The following is a 20,806-nucleotide window of genomic DNA, read 5'->3' as shown; positions in this document are numbered from 1 at the left end:
ACCATGCAGGATCAGAACGAGTGCGATAATTCGTATTTCGGAGAGGGTTAGGTTTGTCTCCAATTCGTATTCACCTTTCCTCTCCTGGTTTTCACCGCGCCGGCAACGACGTCAGTAAAATACTTCTGCGCCTGTAGGCTCATAATTCGGACGTTCAGCAATTTGAACTATAAGTCCAGTATCTCGTTGACAAATGTACAGAACTCGTTGCCGAACGTCGTTGTTTGAGAAATTTGAATTTGGATCGTTCAATCGATCAATACTGCTCCACTATTCGACGCAAATTAGTAGAGCATCATCGGCAATATTATGTCACGTCAAATAATCTGCAATTGTTTATAGAAATCTAGCGCGGTCACGTTTCACTACCTGATTTTTCAAAGATAGAAGTTTTAATGACGGTTGTCATTGTTTCATCAGCGATTGGTCCAAACACGTATCAGTTTTGTAGCTGGTCAGCGCAACGGGACCGCTCGGATAAAATTATCACGTATCGCTTTGAATGCGTTATGACTATAAACGAACGAGCGCGCTCCAATGAATCGCATCGAATTGAAGACCATGGAAAGTCGAATGTTTTTCCTCTGCCCCGCATTTTTTTCAACGCCAATCACAGTCTTTTTCTATGCGTTATAGTTGCGAACACGAAATGCAAAATGCAATTTTACATACAGATACATTTAAAAAAAAAACAGGTAATAACGTGCATTCGCGTATTTGAAATTAATTGAAAAGAAAATTTCGTGAGATTCCTCCCTTTTTGGAATTTTGCAAAATCTCCAAAGATGATTTCGATTTCCATCGGGTCATCGCGAACGCTCGATGTCAAAATGAAGTTATGACAAAAGGCCGTAAATTACCAGTTGTCCACGTGGCGTGAAAGAGGTTACCGTTGGCTGGACGTCTGCTGGAACCGCGTACATTTCAATTACTTGCAGTAATTGAGTCCCCGGCGTGGGTGGACGTATACATTCGTTACAATCGGCACACGGTGCCCGTCGACGGAGCAAAACACGATTGGCTCGTGAAACGAGACATTGTGTAGTTCGACACACCACGAAGAGATCAATTCGCGGGCAAAAGGGAAACACTTCGAGGTTGTATCTATAAAGATGAATGGTGACGGTTACGTAAGCTGTGAGATATTTATAAAACGTTCCAAAATAGCTGAGAACCTCGATAGCCGCAGCCGTCTTCCAACCAATGGGGGCGTAGGGACAAATTGTATGGAAAGTCAATGAAATATGTAGACAAGCCGGAAAGAGGCAGCCAGAGGAATCTGAGAGGGTTCCAGTTGACTCCAGACCTCAGATATACATTTAACAGAATTGTAAAAAATTATTTAAAAGATTCAGAGAAGAAGGAAACATTAAAAGTTACGAGTTGGCTACCTAAAACTTTCGATTTAAATATTATGGAACATGTTCGGGATTAGTTGAACAGGGCTCGAAGAAAAAGGCTCGGTACGGATTTCAGAGGTGGTAAGACTTCTAAGCTGTTTATAATAATTTCACGCAGACGCTGAACCGGACCTTCTAAATCTGGACAGAGCAAGGTTGCGTGGCATAAAAACGCCATCATTGTTGATTGTAATCAGAGCTGGATAAAATTTCGTGGAACAGTATTTCAAGTACTGTTTCAAATAATAGCGACGTGTAAAACCGCATTCTAAAGTCGAATGATATAATTTTATCGCATCGAGTTAATGTTTTTGTTTAAATGGTACAGGATGCGACACGAATCAACTAAATACAGACGTGATAAGAGTTTTAAATTAAACGAGTGTGAAATCAATGGTGGCGCTGTTAAAAATAGATTTCCAATCAATGCGCTCCTACTGCAAACGACACGCCCCGATTTACAGTGACTCATTGTCATTTGTATCTTACCTTATAAATTTTGCATACGCAGAATTCACTAGAAATTCATAAAACATGTTCTACGACATGCGAAATCTTTGCTTACTGTTTTAATCGAACACGAGCGTAACTCAAATTCGAGTGGGATAACAATACACCTGTTAATCCTGCATTCTATCCGCGTTCCTCGGAAAACCAGTTTTTCCGCAAAAACGGCTTTCGCGTAACGTGAGGACGGATGAACTATTTCGAGAATTGTTGATACGTTGATCTAAGCACGGCGGGCGGATCATCCCGCGTGACTAGAATGCTTGCTCGAATAGTCCACGCACTCGCCCCGATGACTCTTCCGCAGCAGCTCTTGTTTACGTTTGCCGATCTCTTGAACAGTGGTTCTTCGCATTTCTTTAAACTTCTGGCGTGATATAGAAGATACTTTAGAAAGTAAAAAAAAAACACACGACGGAACGTCGAACAGAAACACGTGGACAAATTACTCTAACTTTTTTATCTTGTCTGTGGTTTTTTTATCTATGTACACTGTAATAAGTATCAAAAAAAAGTTGCGAGTCTGTTAATGAATATCATTAGAGTGCTGTATTAAGAAAAATTGTTTATATAATAGTTTATTTAATTCACCAGTAATAATTAGACTGCGGATGTTTATACCAGTTTGAAAAAAATATCGAATTCATCTTGCCATTGACCAATCGCGGCGTAAACAAACCCCAGCAATGGAAATCATCGATGAGATTGGACAAATATATTCTACATCCGTGATCTATGCTTTGTTTGAGTTACTTTGTGAAAACTCGACTTGTTTTCGCATGGGACGTCTCCCAGCGGTGGGTAAGAAAAATAAAAAGTCCTCGGGTCGTTCAACCGGAGACAGGAGCCTGCGTCGCGGCACGCATTCAAAATAGTGGCTTCCATTAGCTATCGAATCTTGAGACGTAAGGGCGTCGGTTTTTACTACCTGCTGATTCATCGTGCGCCGCTAGAAATAAATTAAACGTCCGGGGAAAATATAGATTACCTACACCCTCGTCTCTGTCGATGTCGGGTGAAAAAATTAAGCGTCTTCGACTATTCCCTGAGTCGACGTCGCCTAATTTCTAGGTCACCGAGAAGTCGAGCGTTTCCACCTTCCCGAAGGGAGAAACAACATCCTCCCCAAGACGTCGAAGATAATTAACGAACCGCGTAGATGGTTCCCGCGTTGCAAGGAGAAAGATTATCCACAGACTAAGGCGAACGTGTAAGGGAAACTTCGAGTTTAGCACTCACCGGAATTCGATTCAAGTTGATGTCAGACCTTTCCCTGCTGGGCCAGTCGGTGGACGAGGAAGACGTCTCCTTGAACCGCCTGCTGAACTTTAGAAGATTCCTCATGATCATGGTGTTCATTACGATAATCAGAACCAACGGGGCGATTAGACTAGCGATGCTGTCGATGATGCTGATAATCTTCATGGTCTCCAGATACTCGACCTTGAGGTCGCAGTACTCCTCGCCCTCTCTGTTCAAAACTACCCCGGCTGTGACGAAGGAGTACGAGTGGCTAGCCAGTGCCAAGATCACCAGTACTAGCACGATCGCCTTTGCTCTGGCGATGGTGCATATGTGGGGGCGATGCAGCGGGTACTGGATCGCTATGAATCTCTCCACGGTGAAAGCAACGATCAGCCAGACACTCAGGGAGCTGCAGACGGCGCTCACGTAGACCAAGGTCTCGCACCAGCCGTCCTTGTTGAACACCTTCCAACCCAGAGTGTTGTTCAGCCAGACCAGCAGCAGAGTGATCAGGAAGCCAAAGTCAGCGGTGGCCAGGGCGGCAAGATAGTAGCTGGAGCTGCGTATCCTGAGGTGGGTGTTCAGAAAGACTATGCAGGACAGCAGGTTGCCCACCAGGCCCAGCAGGATGATCGAGGGGATGTAGTATTGATGGAAGAAGTCCAGGAGGAAGTACAGCGAGTGGCAGGCCTCCATCGGTTTCTCCTCGAAGTCCAGACCGGGATCGAAGCTGCGGTTCCTGTACGCGTAGTGGGTCAAATTGGCCCATATGGTCGGAGAGACCGATCGCCTCGGACGAGTCGAGACGTCCATGGTCGATGACTCTTCCGCACACCTCGCGTTTAGGTTGAACGTCGACGTCATGGAGAACATGGCTCTTGTTGATCGCGGAAGCGGTGAGTCGACCTGGTATTGAAAGCTCAGAATTCTTGAAAGCTTTCAGTTCTTCTCAAGGATCACGTGCTACATGACAACGCGAAACTTGGCGTTTAAGTCACCGTTTCTCCCAAAGCACCAGTTTCCACGTCACGACACACCAGTGATCGTCAATTAGTACGCTAGTGCGTGTTTTGCCTACATTGGCTAGCTTATTCGAAAGCTTCGACGAAACTCGTTGCGGCAGGCGTGATTTTTGAATTAAACTTGCTAGGAGCGCTGGTTAATTACACCGTACAATGGCTACCGGCGCGGCGCCCTGCTTCCCGCACAGCGAGACTTGGCTGAGGTTAGCGTGCGATTATCGAGGCTCTGCTCGGCTCAAGATGAATCGGCACCCAAAGGCGAGTCGCGTGATCTCCGATCGATGATCCTCTGACATCCCGTGCGAAGAATACGTCACCAGTGTGAATGGATGCGCTTGATTACTCCACCTTCGTCTCAATTTCGAGGTGACGAAGAGCTTTGTGCTCTGGGGAGCTGCAAATTGCTCTGTTTAGCCTATCGATGTGTCTACGTTTCGATTATCTATCAGCAACCGCAAAACGATTATCAACTAGCTGACAAAAGCAGTCCTCCAACCGACGGAATTCGAAGACTCGGCAGAACTTCTCTCCTTTGTCGCGAAGTTTGGAAATTAAGCTGTTGGGAAGAGATCCTCTTTGATCTCAAGTAGGGCAAAGTTTCCGAGCGAACAACGCGTTAAACTCTCCGCAAAATCGCGCCTTTCAACGATCGATGTCTCTTTGTACTTTACTTGCTGGAGCAGTTGCACGTTCGACGAAGTAGCTTGCTTCCCAAGGAATCGCCACGCAGGATCAAACGTGTGAAGGAACAGGTAGACTTTTCCTTGCCGAGAGATTCTTCTTCTTTCAGCAACCGTGTCGAGATATGATTTCTAATAGGAGTCCTTTCCACTCGAACGCTTCCTGTTGAAAGTATCTCTGCAATATCGTAACAGAGATAAGAATTGGAATGCTTGTTATCTTGACACGTGTCCTGCTATCCGACCTTTCGCCGTGATGTTTGACACCCCCGACACTTTGCACTTTGACTTTACCCAATCGAAAGTTCACCAGGCGTAGAATCTTCGAATTAGAATTTCCGTTCACTTGCTTTCTTCGGTTTCTCTGTATCGTTTCTGTGACTAGAGCTATATTCGATCCGCAACGTTCGCCAGATGGAATGTCTTCGCGTCCATTGATTTTAGAAAAGTCTGTTTTCTTATCCCGGCACGAAAGACTTTTATGCTTTGTGTTCGCGCGGCACCCTAAACCAAATAACCCAAACTTTTATTATGTCAGACGTTAATGCGACCCCCCTGGCGTTTCTTTCGCGGAAGTTCCCCGTTGAGCTGATTCCTCGCAAATCTCCTCTGTTATGGTTGGCGCTGGCTGAAAAATCGCGATTTGTCCCTTCGCGCACTACTGTCGTTGTAGAAAATCCTCTACACCTTTATTTTAAATTAACACTTGACGTTTTAGCACACTTTTTATCCTTAGAGCACTTTATTTATCTTTGTTTACAGTTTACCTCGGGTCGAGATTAGATTCCAAAGCAAACTACGTTGCGACGCGTACAGGTCCTCTAGATATACGTAATTAGACCGTTACAATAATCCTCGAAATTTTCTAGGATATCAACTTCACTTTGTCTTTCGTACCGTCTTACATCACTTTGAATTTGAAAGCATCCATCGACGTCTCGGCGTTCTCCCAAGATATCAGTAATCTTCCAACGGTTATACTAACGGTAATTATTCGTAATTTTTAGCTAGGTCGTCGAGATTCTTCTTTATTTGTATATAGACCGAGGATCCAGCGTGTCGTTGGATCCACTGCAGCCACTGTCGCGACAGATCGTGAATCCTCCCATTCTTTCGGGCGGGATTCGCCTAAACTGAGTGCCGGTACTCGTCTTCCGAGTCTCTGCACCGGAATCTTAATCCACGTTCGTGGCCTTGACGGTCCGCCTGCGTCGTTCTATAAATCTTCCACCCGCAAGGTCGAAAATACGTTACACGTTCCAGGAGTTCAACTGGTTCAACGACTCGCTCGATTTCTCAGCGACTCCTATGGATCTGGCGCACGAAAACGTCAAATGACGTGTCATTCATCCTTTAACCCACCTATCGTGTGTATATAGACATCTACAGGTCTTTGTCTCAGCGAATAATCGTGACGGATGTTCGATTCCTCTCGGTTATCGATCGCTACGAACAGAATAGGTTGGATTCAATCTTGTCAATCTTGGGAAGATAAATACTACTTCCGGCAAGAATAATTGTAAGTTTCCCTCGTCCGGGAGCTGTCTGTTTGAAAAGTGCTTTGTGCAGTACTTGGATAACAGAGGTAGATGAAATACTTCACTTCCAGTTTTTCTTCTTGGCGTTCGATCACTGTGAAGAGAATAACGCTAATTGATGGACGTGGGTTGTCGAAATGACGCGAAGGTAAAGAAGACCTTCCTCTTCCAGGAACAATATTCGTGGGTTTTTCCTCGTTTGGAAGTTGTCAATTTAAAAAGGGACGTGTACAGTTCTCGGATAGTAGAGGAAGATGGTTACTGCACTTTCGGTCCTTTTTAGATTTTGGTCACTGAAGCAAAACGCTAGTCGATTGACGTAGTTCAGTTATAATAAATCACTTGTCACTCTTCCGGAGTTCCACTTCGAGGAAGTATATACTTTGTTTTTCTTCGTGTCGTGGCTGTCAATTTAAAAATTCGAGCACTCTTTAATCGATAAAAGAAAAAGAGATTCCTTTACTTCCAGATGTTCATTTTTGTTTTCTATCCAACTGATTCAATTCACACGTTCTCGCGATATTAAAAATTGATTTCTAATACTCGTTCGGTTTTCAATGGCGACGATCTCAAGAATCGTCGAGTCTCGATCGAGATTTTCGTTCGAGGTTGGCCGCAAAGCCGGGGGACGCGGTTGAAAGCGAAATCAGAGCGTCGCGCGACGGAAACGACGTCGGATAAACTGGAAGCACGATCCACCGCGAAGAACGCGTTTGCCGCCAGACGTGTGGCGTCGCATGCGCTTTGAAAACTCCCTCGGCGCGGTGTCGTCGACGCTTGGCGTCCCCGGCGCCGACCACCGCTCATTCATGAGGCCTGTCCATTGCCAGACTACACAGTACGATAAGTAACCAGACGAAATTTCTGTTACAAATGGTTTCGATATGGCTCCGTCACTTTTCCACGTGGATTTGGTGATTGAATTAATAGTGACTGATGTGGTTCATTTAAAAGGGAGGTAGCTATCTTGAATGCGTAAAAACCATCGCTATTCTGTGGCTATAATTAAATTTTTTGATTAATTTTCATAATTTTCCAGCTCGTACATATCCTTGGTTTGTCTTGAAGGAAATCCAATTTCATTCTTTCCTTCTCTGTGATGGAATCTTTCCCTTCGCTTTGATGGGGAAGAAGGTTGTGTGCTACTCGGTAGTCTGCGTTGATCGTTGTACCATGAAGAAAATCAACATACTTTTTCCAACCCCAAAAGGATGCTGCCAGAACCTTTCCAGCCGAGCGTGTTGCGTCTGACATCCACCTCCTTTTTTCCATGGGGCAGAATTACATCATTACCCTAATGCGAGGGGAAAATAACTATTACGTCAATTATTTCATTATTTTTAATTTACTTTTTTGGGATTATTCTTTAGAGAAACATTACAGAAAATTGGGAATTTCATTCTTCTTGTGTCTCGAGCCTGCAACGTTATTTATCCCTACCTGAATTTTTACCGCGGTCTTTGAGAAAATATGGGAGCATGGTGAACACGAACCGCGTCGAAACAATTTATCTAAATCAAAATTAATAAACCTAGCGTTGGATTACCGCCAGAACGTGTGCGCATTCCACCTAATGCGAAGCATGACGCCTCTGCTAACGATCTGGCTTCTCAGGCGCGACGTTAAACATCAAGGATGAGGGACATTTTTCAAGGACGACAGGGATGGAACTTTACCTTGCTATCTCATAACATTTCAGGCTTTCTTTTTTATGCTTCTACATAAATTAACGACGCAGGCGGTAGAGAGAAATGGAGAAGAAGAATGTTTCTGTTCGCAAGTTTAAAATATTTATATAAGAAAGATTGAAAATGATCTTGCAAATGGTTTGAAAAGAACACAATGAATGTTTGTTTAAGTGTAAGGAAGGAAAATACTTAATATCATGTAATGTACTCGTCGACATCTCTAACCGGAGGTCCTTAGAGTCCTGCGAATGGCAAGGAACGTGCTTGGCCGTTTGCATGTACAAGAATGCAAGCATATCATTTTACATGCTGCTTGAGTACACCTCCAGGAGTTTACTATGCCCCGGAAACGATATGTATGTATATAACGTCGTACGTTTTGTTATTGGTGAATCTAGAACGCAGTTCTGGGAAGTTTCTTCTAAATTAAATTTTCCTTTGTGGAAATGGATCTTTCAAATTGAATTCTTCATCGAGAAATACTGGTGGCCATCTGGCGAGCTCATGACTCCTCGAGAAAATTGATATATACGTGCCAGAAATAAGAATCAGCCACATTTCTTAAATTTAACTTCCATTATACATTTGACGATAACAGTTGCGTTGATACGATACTTTGTTCTCACGGTACGTCACTTTCACCCTTGCGAGATTTAGCACTCCAGCCTGACGCAATTTGGAGACCTGACGCAATCCATTCAGTGTGTACGTCCCCAAAATTTTTCTTTGTCGAAGTCGGACAATAGCGTCGAAACTAATCAAACTGAATCAAAGGGTGTTGCGCAACAACCTTACTCTTTCACCCAGCAACCGTCGACGAATCCTTACGCTTCTATGACTCTGTATCAATAAAATGATACTTATGTAAACTTTTCTAATAAAATGTTCAAAATTGCATTTACCTTGAACAAATAAAGTATCGTTGCGTTGCCTTTATGTAACGATAATGTTGCCAGAGTAATTAGCATCTGTTGCTTGTCGTTCTTTATTTAGTAACTACAGTTTTCACACGAACGTGGAAAACTTTCGACCATATTTTGGTACCTATGCAAATGGAACTTTATTGTGCACGTTTCATTGAAGTAGGGTTTCAGGTCTTGTTAGATAGAATTGTAACCTTAAACGAAGTAATTACGTATGTATAAATAAAAGGTTAATTTATTTTGAACGTTGAAGGGCGCTGGAAACGTTTGAACAGCAATGTAGACATTGCAAAATTGAAATGGAAAACCATGTTTATTATCAATAAAGCGACAAACAGAAGCTTTTATTATTCAGACAAGAATATTACGATGTCGAACATTATTTGTCTTCTCGTTGCGAAAAATATATGTATTGTACGACCAATTGCAATTTATATAATTGATTTCACACTCGTAAAATATAATACAATAAAGAGAAACGAGGTATGAAAATTGTGTATTGATATTTCTTTACTGCTTCAGGCAGAGACCACCCCTACTACTCTAGTTAGATGTGATTTTAATTAATATTCGAGTCAGAATTGGTTTATATCAAGTGAAATTAATTTAGTACATGTTATATTCAAAATACAATAAATATTATTTGAAATATTAATATGAAGAAATGAAGAAATTGAAATTACGTATGCGTGCCGCAAACGTGTGAGATTTGCATTGAATTGCGTAGCCTTAGCTACGCCATTTCTCGTCCCGTCTCGACAAGATGAACGCGAAGATCTTTTTTTTATTGAACATTAAAGTCTGCCCAAGTGATAAAGTCTTCGAAATAAATGCAAACCCTCTGGTTACGATTATGAATCAAGAAATTTTTACTCATTCTCGGAAGCATAAAAAAAAATGATTACGTTCATATTGTTTTAATTATAATATAAATTCCCAGATTTAATACAGTGGTGTCAATTTCATACAATGGCGCAGGAATGCATTCACTTGTCTTTATTAAACGTAATATTGGCAATACTAAAATGTAAATGATAATATTGAAAGAGTAAGAATGAAATATTGAAATCAACGTAACATTAATCCACGAAGCTTAAAGCTGATGGTTGAATAGACCAAAGGTCGGGAAAAAAGAGAAAATTGATCGTTACTCGCTGAATTCAGCTTATTACAATTGCAATTGCATAACAAGTGAAAGAGCGTGGTTCAACGAAAAAGCTGATTCACAATTAAACTCATATATTTGTTAAAGTTACTTTGTTCTTTAACGATAGCGCTTCAGCTGCATCTCGTTGTTTAAACACATCATGCATATTCTCGATAAAATTATATTTCTCTGAGGACGTGTATAAATTACAACATAATTACCAATATTATTATTCATATTTGTTCAAATTCCCTCGTGGTTAATATTCCAGCGATATTAATGAATGGGAAAATTATACCTACTAGGAGTAAAATAAACCAAGAAGACGATCTACAAAAAAAGACCACATAGTTTTATTTAGTTTTAGAAGTGCAATCGCACTTTAAATATAGCGAAGTGTATAATAGTAATCTATACTCCATTTCTTTAAAAGCGACGTTTATATTCTATCTGAGATATTTTTATTTCCTACAGTGCTATCAAGTGCTGAAAGAAGCCTCGACGAAATTGAAAGGTAAGCTACAGCCCAGCGGAAGGCCGTTCACGCCCGTGATCACGCACGTGTTAAATCCAAAATCGATTACTATGGGGCAGCTGTACGGGGAATACGATCTGAATACGCGAGAATGGTGAGCGAATTTTTGAACTAACGTGAAACTAGCCTTTCTGCGATTTTCTATGGAACTCTGTTCGTTTCTTATTTTTAAAACGTCACCAGCATCTGGAATGGAATTCGAATTAAACTACGTAGGTATCGGGGACGAAGGAATCTTGCCCTTCGAGGAAATAATTCACACGTTTAGCAGGAATTAGAGCCTATGAACATACTGACACTGTACATGATGCATAAATCACAGCACTAAAATGGAAACCATGTTCTATCGATAGTGTATATTCGCAAGGAAAGCATCAATCATTTTGCTTCCATAGTAGATCGTGCAATCAGATCTTGCGGAGGCTTTCTCGACCTACTTTCTTTCAATTAGTATTGTTACTGGCTTTCAAATGTGCATACCATGTAGTTTCATAGATTCACCGGAAGGTTTGAAAACACGCTGTTATTGATGATGGTCCTGACACCTTTAATAAAGCGAAGGAGTACGCTAGGGGTTGATGAGGACCTTAGATTACATCTCCAGAATTTAACTCTAGGAACACAGTCGTGTCTTATGAATTACACAATAAACTCTCCAGATTTGTCACTTAAAAATAAAATAATTAAAGATATGTTGTCACTTCCCACATGGTTTAGCTGATGGATTAGCCACTCAGGCTGTCCGAGCAAACTTCTCCTTAGACGTGAGCTAAGATTGAATATAACACACAGAAACCACAATACCCAATTCTATTGTACTCTAGACTTTTGTTCTGCCCTCCAGGACCGATGGCATTTTCTCAACCCTGCTGAGGGCTGGAATAGCCATGGACGATGACAACAAGCGCTGGTACGTGTTCGATGGTCCAGTCGACGCTCTTTGGATCGAAAACATGAACACGGTGCTGGACGACAACAAAAAGCTCTGTCTGACCTCTGGGGAGATAATGAAAATTCTACCAACGATGACGATGATGTTCGAAGTCGCTGATCTGAGGGTGGCCTCGCCAGCCACTGTGTCAAGGTATAGCGCTCAAGTTCAAGTGGGAGGAAATGGCTGTGGGCCATAAAACGGTAGTATATTAACACTATATTCGTGGGAGACGTAAAAATACGTCTCATAGACTGCGCACCATCTGCCAGCGACGTAAAACGTAGTCTTTCGCTTACGTTTCATGGGCGGTTACTCATAGCCCTGGAAAGCTTATATTCTTTTAGGGGAATGTACCTCTCATTCGTCCTAATCCTTTCTGGACCGATGACTCCATATGGCATCACTGACTTGGAGGTTCATAATTTTATGTATAAATTTCGCAATGGTTTCATTTCGTATCACTGTTCGACGGGTTGATTCTAAAGAGGATAATCTCTTGAATTAAATTTGATCAGTTGAGTGAAGGTACACTCACGGTTTGCAATTTTATCGTTCGTTCACTCTAAATGGCACTCCATTATTTAATTAGAATGCTGAAATTTTCAATGCTAATAGCATCAGTGAGGCGTCCATTATTGTCATTTAATTAAAACATGGAATTTAGTATACAGACAAGAAGAAGGGAAAGAATTTCTTAAACGTTTAGGAAGCTTGAGTAATATTTAACAACATAATGACGTTACTATAATTAGTACAAAGGACGAATTATTATTTAGAAAGGGTATTTTCCATCAGTTTCTGATAAATTAACAGTTCCATAAAATTCGTTTTATTTCGTTTTATTATTTAAGCGAGAGATTTACTTTAGAGAAAACCTGTTAAATATTTTCCTCCCACGATACTTTGTTCGAAAGTAATTATACAAATCTAAATTTTCGAAATTTCTCGAACATTTCAAACTGTTCAAACTTTGTCGCTGCAAGGAATCCAACTGTGACGGAATGGTATGGTTAAATTCATCTTATATTGAGATATCATTAATGATCCACGGTAAGATGTTTCGAAGTATGTTTCAATTCTGCACGATGTTTTTCATCCCCTTCCGCGAGATACAGCCGTTATCGGAAGTCAAAGCCAAGCACGAAATAAATTCGAGTTTCGTATAATCGAATCGCCTCGAACTGCTGTTCGCATCAATCATCGATGGCTATAAATAAAATATGAAACGTGTACGGCTGAAAATAAGTGAACACATCCGGCCATAATAAATGGCCATGATCGAAGGAAATGCTTAACCTTCAAGCTTGAGATGCTCCGAGATTTTATTTAAAAATTTATATGTAGGAAAAAATGAAATTTATTTTTCCTAAACAAACAATTAATTAACTCTATGCAGTTTTGTAACATAAGTTTTTCTTTAAAAAGAGGAATTCAAATTCATTTAGTAGAATCGATCGCCATGAAACAGTGAGTTGATGATAGATAGCGTGCAAAAGCTAAACAGTGCTCTGCAGTATTAACTAAGAAATTAATTGCATGCATTTTATCTCATCCCCTCAGATGCGGGATGGTGTACTTGGAACCGGAGGGTCTGGGCCTCGAACCGATTATTAATTGCTGGCTGAAATCACTGCCACGAGTGAGTACTTTATCAATCGATGCTAGCTAATCCTGGCGTTAAAGACTCTGAAAAATAGCAGCAACTAAATTTATACTGTACCTCTACTCAATACTCTACTCTGTTAATAGCAACCACATTACTCTTCCAATTTGAATTATTTAGAATTTTCATAGTAGTATTTTCGAATAATCCAATTCCAAGGGCATTCACCTTATCAAGCATAACGATTCTAATTCCCTGCCCGCCTCATCGATTTTCTAATTTTAAGACCCAAGTTTTGCACGTACATTCGGAGTAAATGCAATTATAGTTTCGTTAAACTCTGAAGGCGTTGCACTCCGTTTCTAATTCACTTACAGGTTAATTGCATTGTCCCTCCAAAGGAAGAACGTTCCATCACGCCCAAAGAGTTACTTCTCTAAATAGATTATTGTTTCGTCATTTTTCATTTTCCAGCGTCGCTCAGTTTTGATTAATTTAGATATATTAGGACACAGAATTTTAATTAAAACGCATTATTTACGAAGGATTCGATTTCCCTTAGTTGAAGCATTCATCTTCCACAGAATTATTCATTAAATCGAATCGTAAGAGATCTTCCTGGTAGAATTAGGTGTAGCATTTTGGATAATTAATCGCGCGAGGAATCGATGTGGTTTAATTATTTACGAGGGATGAAATTATCTCTCTAACGAAGAGAATTTACGTGGAAAAATGTTCAATTGCAGAACATGGCTGATTACGTGGACAGAATCGCTGAACTGACGAGTCACTATCTACTTCCTGGTTTGAAGATTCTGCGCAGCAACTTGAGAGAAATTGTGGGCACCGTGGATTCTGGAATTGTCCAGTCTTACATAAATTTGATGAACTTCCGTATCGGGCCGATGGCTGGTCGCGATGGGAAACCACCCCCAGCAGCTCCTTTTCAAAATCTTATTCGTAAGACACTTTTTTGTATAAATTTTCAAGATCAAGGATATTTCTAATTCACATATTCTAAAGGTCTCTTCTCGTGTCAAAGTCACCCCACAATAATTTCATTCTCCAAGTTTCGCACTACATCAAATTCAAATTCGAATCCGTCCATTGATCGTTTTTAGCCGATTTGCTCTCGCCCTGGGCAGCTTTCGCGGCCGTTTGGAGCGTGGGTGCAAGCAGCGACTACAACAGTCGTCGTATGTTCAGCGAATGGATCAGAAACGTCCAGAATATTCATCAACACGACCTGCCGTTTCCCGAGCATGGCTTGGTGTTCGATTACAGGTGATCAAAGCGTTGAACAACGCGATGCAGTTGCGTCGTCCTTTGTTCTGATAGTCTTGAATGTTCATCTGTTTAGACTGCACGACGGTGGTTTCACCGATATGATCGATAGTCAGGATCCCGTACCGCCCAGGTGGTACAATTGGTTAGACGATATCTCGCCGATCACGATTACTCCAGAGACGAAGTACGCAGGTAAATTTTCCAATGTAATCGATCGCGAGTGTGAAGGTAGCTGGATTAATTGATGTAGGAAAGGTCTGTAGGTGTACAAAACGTACAGTTTATAAAATGTTTCTTCCTATTTTTGATAATATTTATATATAATCGAGAAATTTTCAGAAATTTCCGTTCATTAAACTTCCCTTGATCCGAAATAATTTAGAAAGGATATTTATACACTGCTCGAGGTAACGACTAGAATGACATTACAGACTCTGCGGAGGCTGCATTATTTAGCAGCTCATCCTACATTGACCCATCTAAAACGTCCTCTTTCCATTATGTATTTAAACGCCGAATCAACGTACACCACATGGTCTAACTGCAATGTCGTGTTACTTATAAATAGCTTGGGAATTCACTGATTTAGAAAAGGGTAAATTGAGTGGCAGTGGATATGAATAACGTTTACTGTTACATATACATAAGTTCTACACCTAATATTGCAACGAAAGAGTTTATCGTTCATGGTAGACATCGAGGTACCTACAATGGACAGTGTAAGAAGCGCGTCTTTGCTGGGTTATTTGCTGATCAACGACTCGAACGTGCTGTGCGTCGGACCCACCGGAAGCGGAAAGACTTTAACCGTAGCTGGGAAGCTCTCCCGGAACATGCCTAAGAAATTTATTTGCGATTTTATCACGTTTTCCGCGCGAACTACTGCCAATCAGACCCAGGTGCGCCATAAAACTCGTTATACAAACATCCAATATCCAGAGAATAACCGTTTAACCCATCATGCATTCCATTCGCGAAATCTGTCGAGAGTATTTGCAAGGCAAATGTACACGTTGATTAAAAATTTCATTTTTTTTTTATTCGATAACGAAATAAAAGTGTAAATTTTACAGTCTGATTTAATATATAACTTTTTCACATATTTGTAATGTACTTTAAGAACGCAAGTAATTCAACGTTCAATGCTACATGTGTTTTTGGTAATTTGATAAACTCTTGTAAAGAATGTTTTACAAGCAAAGAGAGAACAAAGAGTTCCCCTAGGACTGTAAGTGCCTGTCGGATGGGCTACTTTAAGGGCGAGAAAGTTAAATTGTTTACGGTTTTTTGAAAAAGGATTTGATCGATGAAAAGTTAACCAAGAGACGAAGAGACGTTTACGGGCCACCGCTCTTAAGGAAACAAGTTTTCTTCGTCGACGACTTGAACATGCCTGCTCTCGATACGTACGGTGCTCAGCCGCCTATTGAGTTGATTCGGCAGTTTATGGATTTTCAAGGTAAATGTATTCTTTACGATTTTCAACTGTTTCCATTACACATGTCAGAACATGTAAAATATTCGCGCAACTGTGAAATATTTTACTCGTTATTTTTAACGACTTTGAATGAAAGTATACGCGTAAATACTTGATAAAAACATTATCATAATCGAATCTAAAGTGACCAGGCTAGCAGCGTTCAAGGGACGATCGCAATCATGTGTTGGTGTTCGATTAACGCTCACTGAAGATAAATGGTACTTTTAATAAAGGAATACTATAGAATAGAAGAGTAAATGAAATGAACGACGAACGTTTCAGGTTGGTACGACTTGGAGGAGATCGGGTCGTTCAGACGAATCGAGGACGTAAATTTTGTGGGCGCGATGGGACCACCAGGAGGCGGTAGGAACCCAATAACCGCCAGACTGTTGCGACATTTCCATTTCATTGCGTTCCCGGAAATGGAGGACGACGCCAAGGTAATTCATGAGCCATTCTTTGATCGATTAACCGACTACCGACTTACTACCCCGAGGAAGTCGTTAGTAACGATCGAGAGGCAGCAGACAGTTTAACCATCAAATGTCAGGATGTAACCATCGTTATTAATTTACTATACGACGACGTATCGACGAACGATCCGTCAAAAATAAATTTTCAAAAGTTTCCCATACACGGGGCGTCGCACGCCTAATGGGTTGTGCGAAAGAAAAAGAAGGAGAAACGAGAATAATTTATCTTCGTCTCGTGGACCATGTCAGAGCTTTGCGTTTAGCAATCACGGTCTAAAATCTCTCAAACTACACCACTTCAAACTTTGTTTTTCAACCTTTTGCATCTAAAGTTGGCCTTTCCGATGTACAGTCTGCCATACAAGTCTACGTATCCCCATTCAACTCCAAAATGACTTCCAATTACAACTTGTGGGGTTACTTTGGACACATTTTCGAATTTAAACTTCATCAGGCTGTCGCTCAACATTGGAGTAACAATCGCGTGGTACATAATCGTATAAAAATAATTGAAAAGCAAGAGAGAATGGATTCCTAATGATGAAAACTATCTATTAAATAGTAGAAATTCAGCTCTTCAATTTGAATTTTGTTAGAATCAAATCGAGCGACTTAATTCCAAGTTACGACACTTCACAGTTTCCTACTTAATAGTAATATGTAGTATAACAAAGTCATCTTTGGTTAACGTTAGCAGGTGTTAACTCTTTTGTATTCACGAATACAAATTTTAGTAACAGTTTTACAATTCAATACCCATTGTCCACGCGTCGCAATTTGTGGAGTGCACAAAATCTTTTACTGCCGACTGTACAAAAAGACTGATCTCGGGAATGCTCTAGTCTGCTTCGCGTTCAACTATTTACAGTCGCTACTTCGCGCGAAGAAACATCCACATGGTGAAGTGTGTTGGAATAAGTTCACCGAGGCGCCGACAATAAAGCTGGACAATATCCCTTCGCTGGCTCGGAGGGTGTGACGTTTTATTATCTTTTTACGACGTGCACGAAATCTCTTGTTACGCTTTTTGCGGTCGACAGCCTGAGATAAATTCGTTTATCTCTCGACGACAGAGGTCCTTATGTGATGTTGAATTTTAAGTCACGTGTATATTATATTAGAAGAAACATATCATATAATCATCATCCAGAGCGAAATGATTTCTAGAATACCTTCGTTTGGTTACAATTCTAACTGTGCGTTATTTTATTAAACAGAGTTCTCTATAATTCTCGGTAGCCATCATCCCGATGATTCTCTGCACGATGGCTCCCATTAAGCGTCTGGTCGACTTCTCGTAAAAACTTGTACGCTGTTCTCCTCGTAAGTGACTAATTTAGTTAGAAAATTCCATTCGTGGAGGATCAAAGAAACAGGAATTGTTCGTCGGTTTCTCGAAGACGAAAGGACTCCCAAGGCAAGTTCCAGAGCGGTGTTGCTCTCGCTTTCCAGTTTTATTCCATCGAGTCGTCAATCCACGCCCACGTGGAATAATTGGCGCTCCTGAAAAAGACTGACAGTGCCGATCGTGGCCAATGTTTGTCCTCCTACCCTCTCGCGGTGTGCAATTAGGTCTCGTAAATCGTGTCCGACGCCGAGCCATAATTTATCTTAATCAGCTGCTCGACCAATAACAAGGGACCGTAAATACCCCTGCGTAGCCACCGTAGAGGGAATCTCTTTTTCACCCCCCGTGCACGCTTTAAAGGGTTCGGGGCAAGGTCGATCGGAGGGCGGGCGACCGTTTAAGCCTTGGGAACTTGCGCCCGTGACGACTCGTGCGAGTATGCGAATGTACGCGGCCCTTAGCTGGAATTTTTCCTCCCCATTTCTCGAGAAATTCAAATTACGGAATGTTTCAACGTCCGTGGAACCAAGCAGGAGACATTTTCTACGCGGGAACGCGCGCCTCGTCGAGCAGAAAACACAGAGGAAATGGAAACACGAGATGTTCGGAAAGCGAGGCACCGATGACATACACGGGGTATCTTGGGAACCGTGGTACAAAATCTACGATGGTTCATCGCGCGGGAGCGAATGATCTTAAGAAAAATGGATGCTGAAGTTTCCGTTTTTCTTTCACGACCCTACTTGGTTCGAAGACGGCCACGCTAGGGGTTGGAAATCGTATCTCGAAAGGCTTTGGTGTAAGAAGTTCAACTGCCTGCGAATTATTCGGACTGAGACTTTAAACAGATCTTAAATTCGATGAATTCATACGTATAAGGCTGCACAATTTAATCTCTCTGACGTGAAATACGAACACACACCAGTCGCCATTCTTTTTCTTTTACTTGGAGCTCTTGTCATTCCATGCAAAATCTCGTGCATTCTTGGAAATAAATGTGACGCGCATACTTGTGATTAAACATGCATTCCAGTTTATAACGCAGATGAAAATTGCAGTATTATTCGTTAACGAAATAAAGAAATAAATATAGGAAATGGAATTAAGTAAATAAATGAATAAAATGTGAGGTAACAGATCGCTACGATAAATGACACTGTTCTCAAATTGTTGAACTAGTTGAAGAGTATCATGTAAAAGAGCTTAGGGAGTTTATTTAGTTGCAAGAGAGAAGCATGTGTGCTTGTGGTCGGGAAAGATAAAACGAGCGAAACTATGCATTTGGGAAAATGGTGGTTGAGAGCCAGCTGGGAAGGAAAAGACGCGTGAAACTAGACCCGAGAGGTGTAAATAGCGAAAATAGGAGAGACTGGGCGTAATACTTTATTACCTAGTAACACATTCACTCTCCTATCTTTCTTCCTCGTCTCTCTGGGATTGCGTACTTAATTCCTCATTGCTGTCATTTTAACTATGTACGAGGTGTTGCGACAGCGTATCTCGTTATTTAAACAGCTTACGATTACGATTACAATTTCATCAAAATAGTTGTGTACGAAATTTAATAAGCTTCAAGGGTAAAATTTGTACTAAAAGTACTAACTTTTCCAGAAAAAGGATTAATGTTGTATCTTGAAACATTTAAAGGCTAGAATAAACAATTAATAATTTGGTGTTTTATCGTTACGCCAGAGACACATCTTCGGCACAATTTTGCACTCGTGGCTGTCCGTTACGAAGGGTTTTGGACACATGCTGAATACGTTCGTTGACACAACGCTGAATGTGTTCACCACGATAAGCAACGAATTGCTGCCAACCCCTCATAAGTCCCATTACACTTTCAATCTCCGTGATCTCAGCAAAGTGTTTCAAGGGATGCTCATGATGAACCCAACGAAGATCGAGGTTAGTTTCTCGTTTACGAAACGAAAATTAAACGATGAAATAATGAACATCAAAGTGAAAGAATATTGTTTAAAAGTTTACAATTAAATGATAAAAAATGTTGCTTTTTGCAGCATCGTGAAAAGTTGCTGTTGCTTTGGTACCACGAGAATCTGAGGGTGTTCAGCGACCGTTTGATCAACGATACCGATCGTAAATGGTTCGACGATCTCCTGAGAAATATCATCAAGGATACCTTCGAGAGTGATCCTGACATAGTGATCGGAGACGCAGTATTATTTTACGGCGATTTTTGTGGAACGAGCAGGGAATACGAGCAGATAACCGACGGGAAAAAAGCACGTATCTATTTCTCTCCATTGTCACACTTACGTTTTCCATCACGTTTCTGGTATAGCGATTTCTATTGTAGATGGAGAAAATATTGGACGAATTCCTGGAAGATTATAACGCTACGACAACGTCCCCCATGAATCTCGTGCTTTTCCAGGATGCAATAGATCATATCTGCAGGATCAATCGAGTCCTGCGACAGCCACGTGGAAACGCCCTCCTTTTGGGGATGGGGGGATCAGGTAATGCAAAAAAAGTATCGCATATATAGCAATGCAAACAGAGTGAAACCGTTGTTTATGTCTAAACGTGGACCATTCTAAAAATTAGGTCGACAAAGTTTAACGAGGCTCGCTACACACATGCAAGACTACAACTGCTTTCAAATAGAGCTCAGCGGAACTTACACCTCAAACGATTGGCGCGACGACATTAAGAACACGTTGATGAAGGCTGGAGTGCAAAATCAACTTATGGTCTTTTTATTCTCAGACACGCAGGCACGTCAGCCAATCGAATTTCCATACCCGATTCCCTGCCAATCACATTTTATTCGCGGATCCATTTCACCGAATTCGTCCCCTTGGATTGAATTTACCTCAAAGCGGACTTCGCTTACAAATATGCCCTAGAAAATTTGCATTTCAAGTACTTGCCCCAAATGAGTGTGTTTTAAATTCTCATTCGCCTAATGGATGGATCAGCGGGACGGATAATGAAATTACTTTATCCTTTTCCACGTAACAATTGTC

General features: G+C 41.2%; 2 protein-coding genes across 2 annotated transcripts in view; one reads left to right on the top strand and one right to left on the bottom strand.

Annotated features, from left to right (window-relative positions):
• Positions 1-4,200, bottom strand: part of LOC128885357 (thyrotropin-releasing hormone receptor-like) — a 29,349-nt gene extending 25,149 nt beyond the window's left edge. The window contains exon 1 of the mRNA XM_054139357.1: positions 3,147-4,200. Within this exon, the coding sequence (XP_053995332.1) occupies positions 3,147-4,025 (879 nt within the window). The 5' untranslated portion in view covers positions 4,026-4,200. The remainder of the gene's footprint in view (positions 1-3,146) is intronic.
• Positions 1-20,806, top strand: part of LOC128885565 (dynein axonemal heavy chain 1-like) — a 77,819-nt gene that overhangs the window by 41,139 nt on the left and 15,874 nt on the right. Inside the window, exons 18-30 of the mRNA XM_054139664.1 lie at positions 10,625-10,779; positions 11,530-11,769; positions 13,180-13,258; positions 13,969-14,182; positions 14,344-14,506; positions 14,583-14,701; positions 15,203-15,408; positions 15,806-15,968; positions 16,272-16,432; positions 19,506-19,721; positions 19,835-20,059; positions 20,134-20,296; positions 20,385-20,554. Of these exons, the coding sequence (XP_053995639.1) occupies positions 10,625-10,779; positions 11,530-11,769; positions 13,180-13,258; positions 13,969-14,182; positions 14,344-14,506; positions 14,583-14,701; positions 15,203-15,408; positions 15,806-15,968; positions 16,272-16,432; positions 19,506-19,721; positions 19,835-20,059; positions 20,134-20,296; positions 20,385-20,554 (2,274 nt within the window). The remainder of the gene's footprint in view (positions 1-10,624; positions 10,780-11,529; positions 11,770-13,179; positions 13,259-13,968; positions 14,183-14,343; positions 14,507-14,582; positions 14,702-15,202; positions 15,409-15,805; positions 15,969-16,271; positions 16,433-19,505; positions 19,722-19,834; positions 20,060-20,133; positions 20,297-20,384; positions 20,555-20,806) is intronic.

Source organism: Hylaeus anthracinus, unplaced genomic scaffold (assembly GCF_026225885.1).
Source record: "Hylaeus anthracinus isolate JK02 unplaced genomic scaffold, UHH_iyHylAnth1.0_haploid 11981, whole genome shotgun sequence".
NCBI classification, from domain to species: domain Eukaryota; kingdom Metazoa; phylum Arthropoda; class Insecta; order Hymenoptera; family Colletidae; genus Hylaeus; species Hylaeus anthracinus.
Note: the sequence above shows the minus strand (reverse complement) of the source record. Positions and strands in the feature narration are given on the sequence as shown.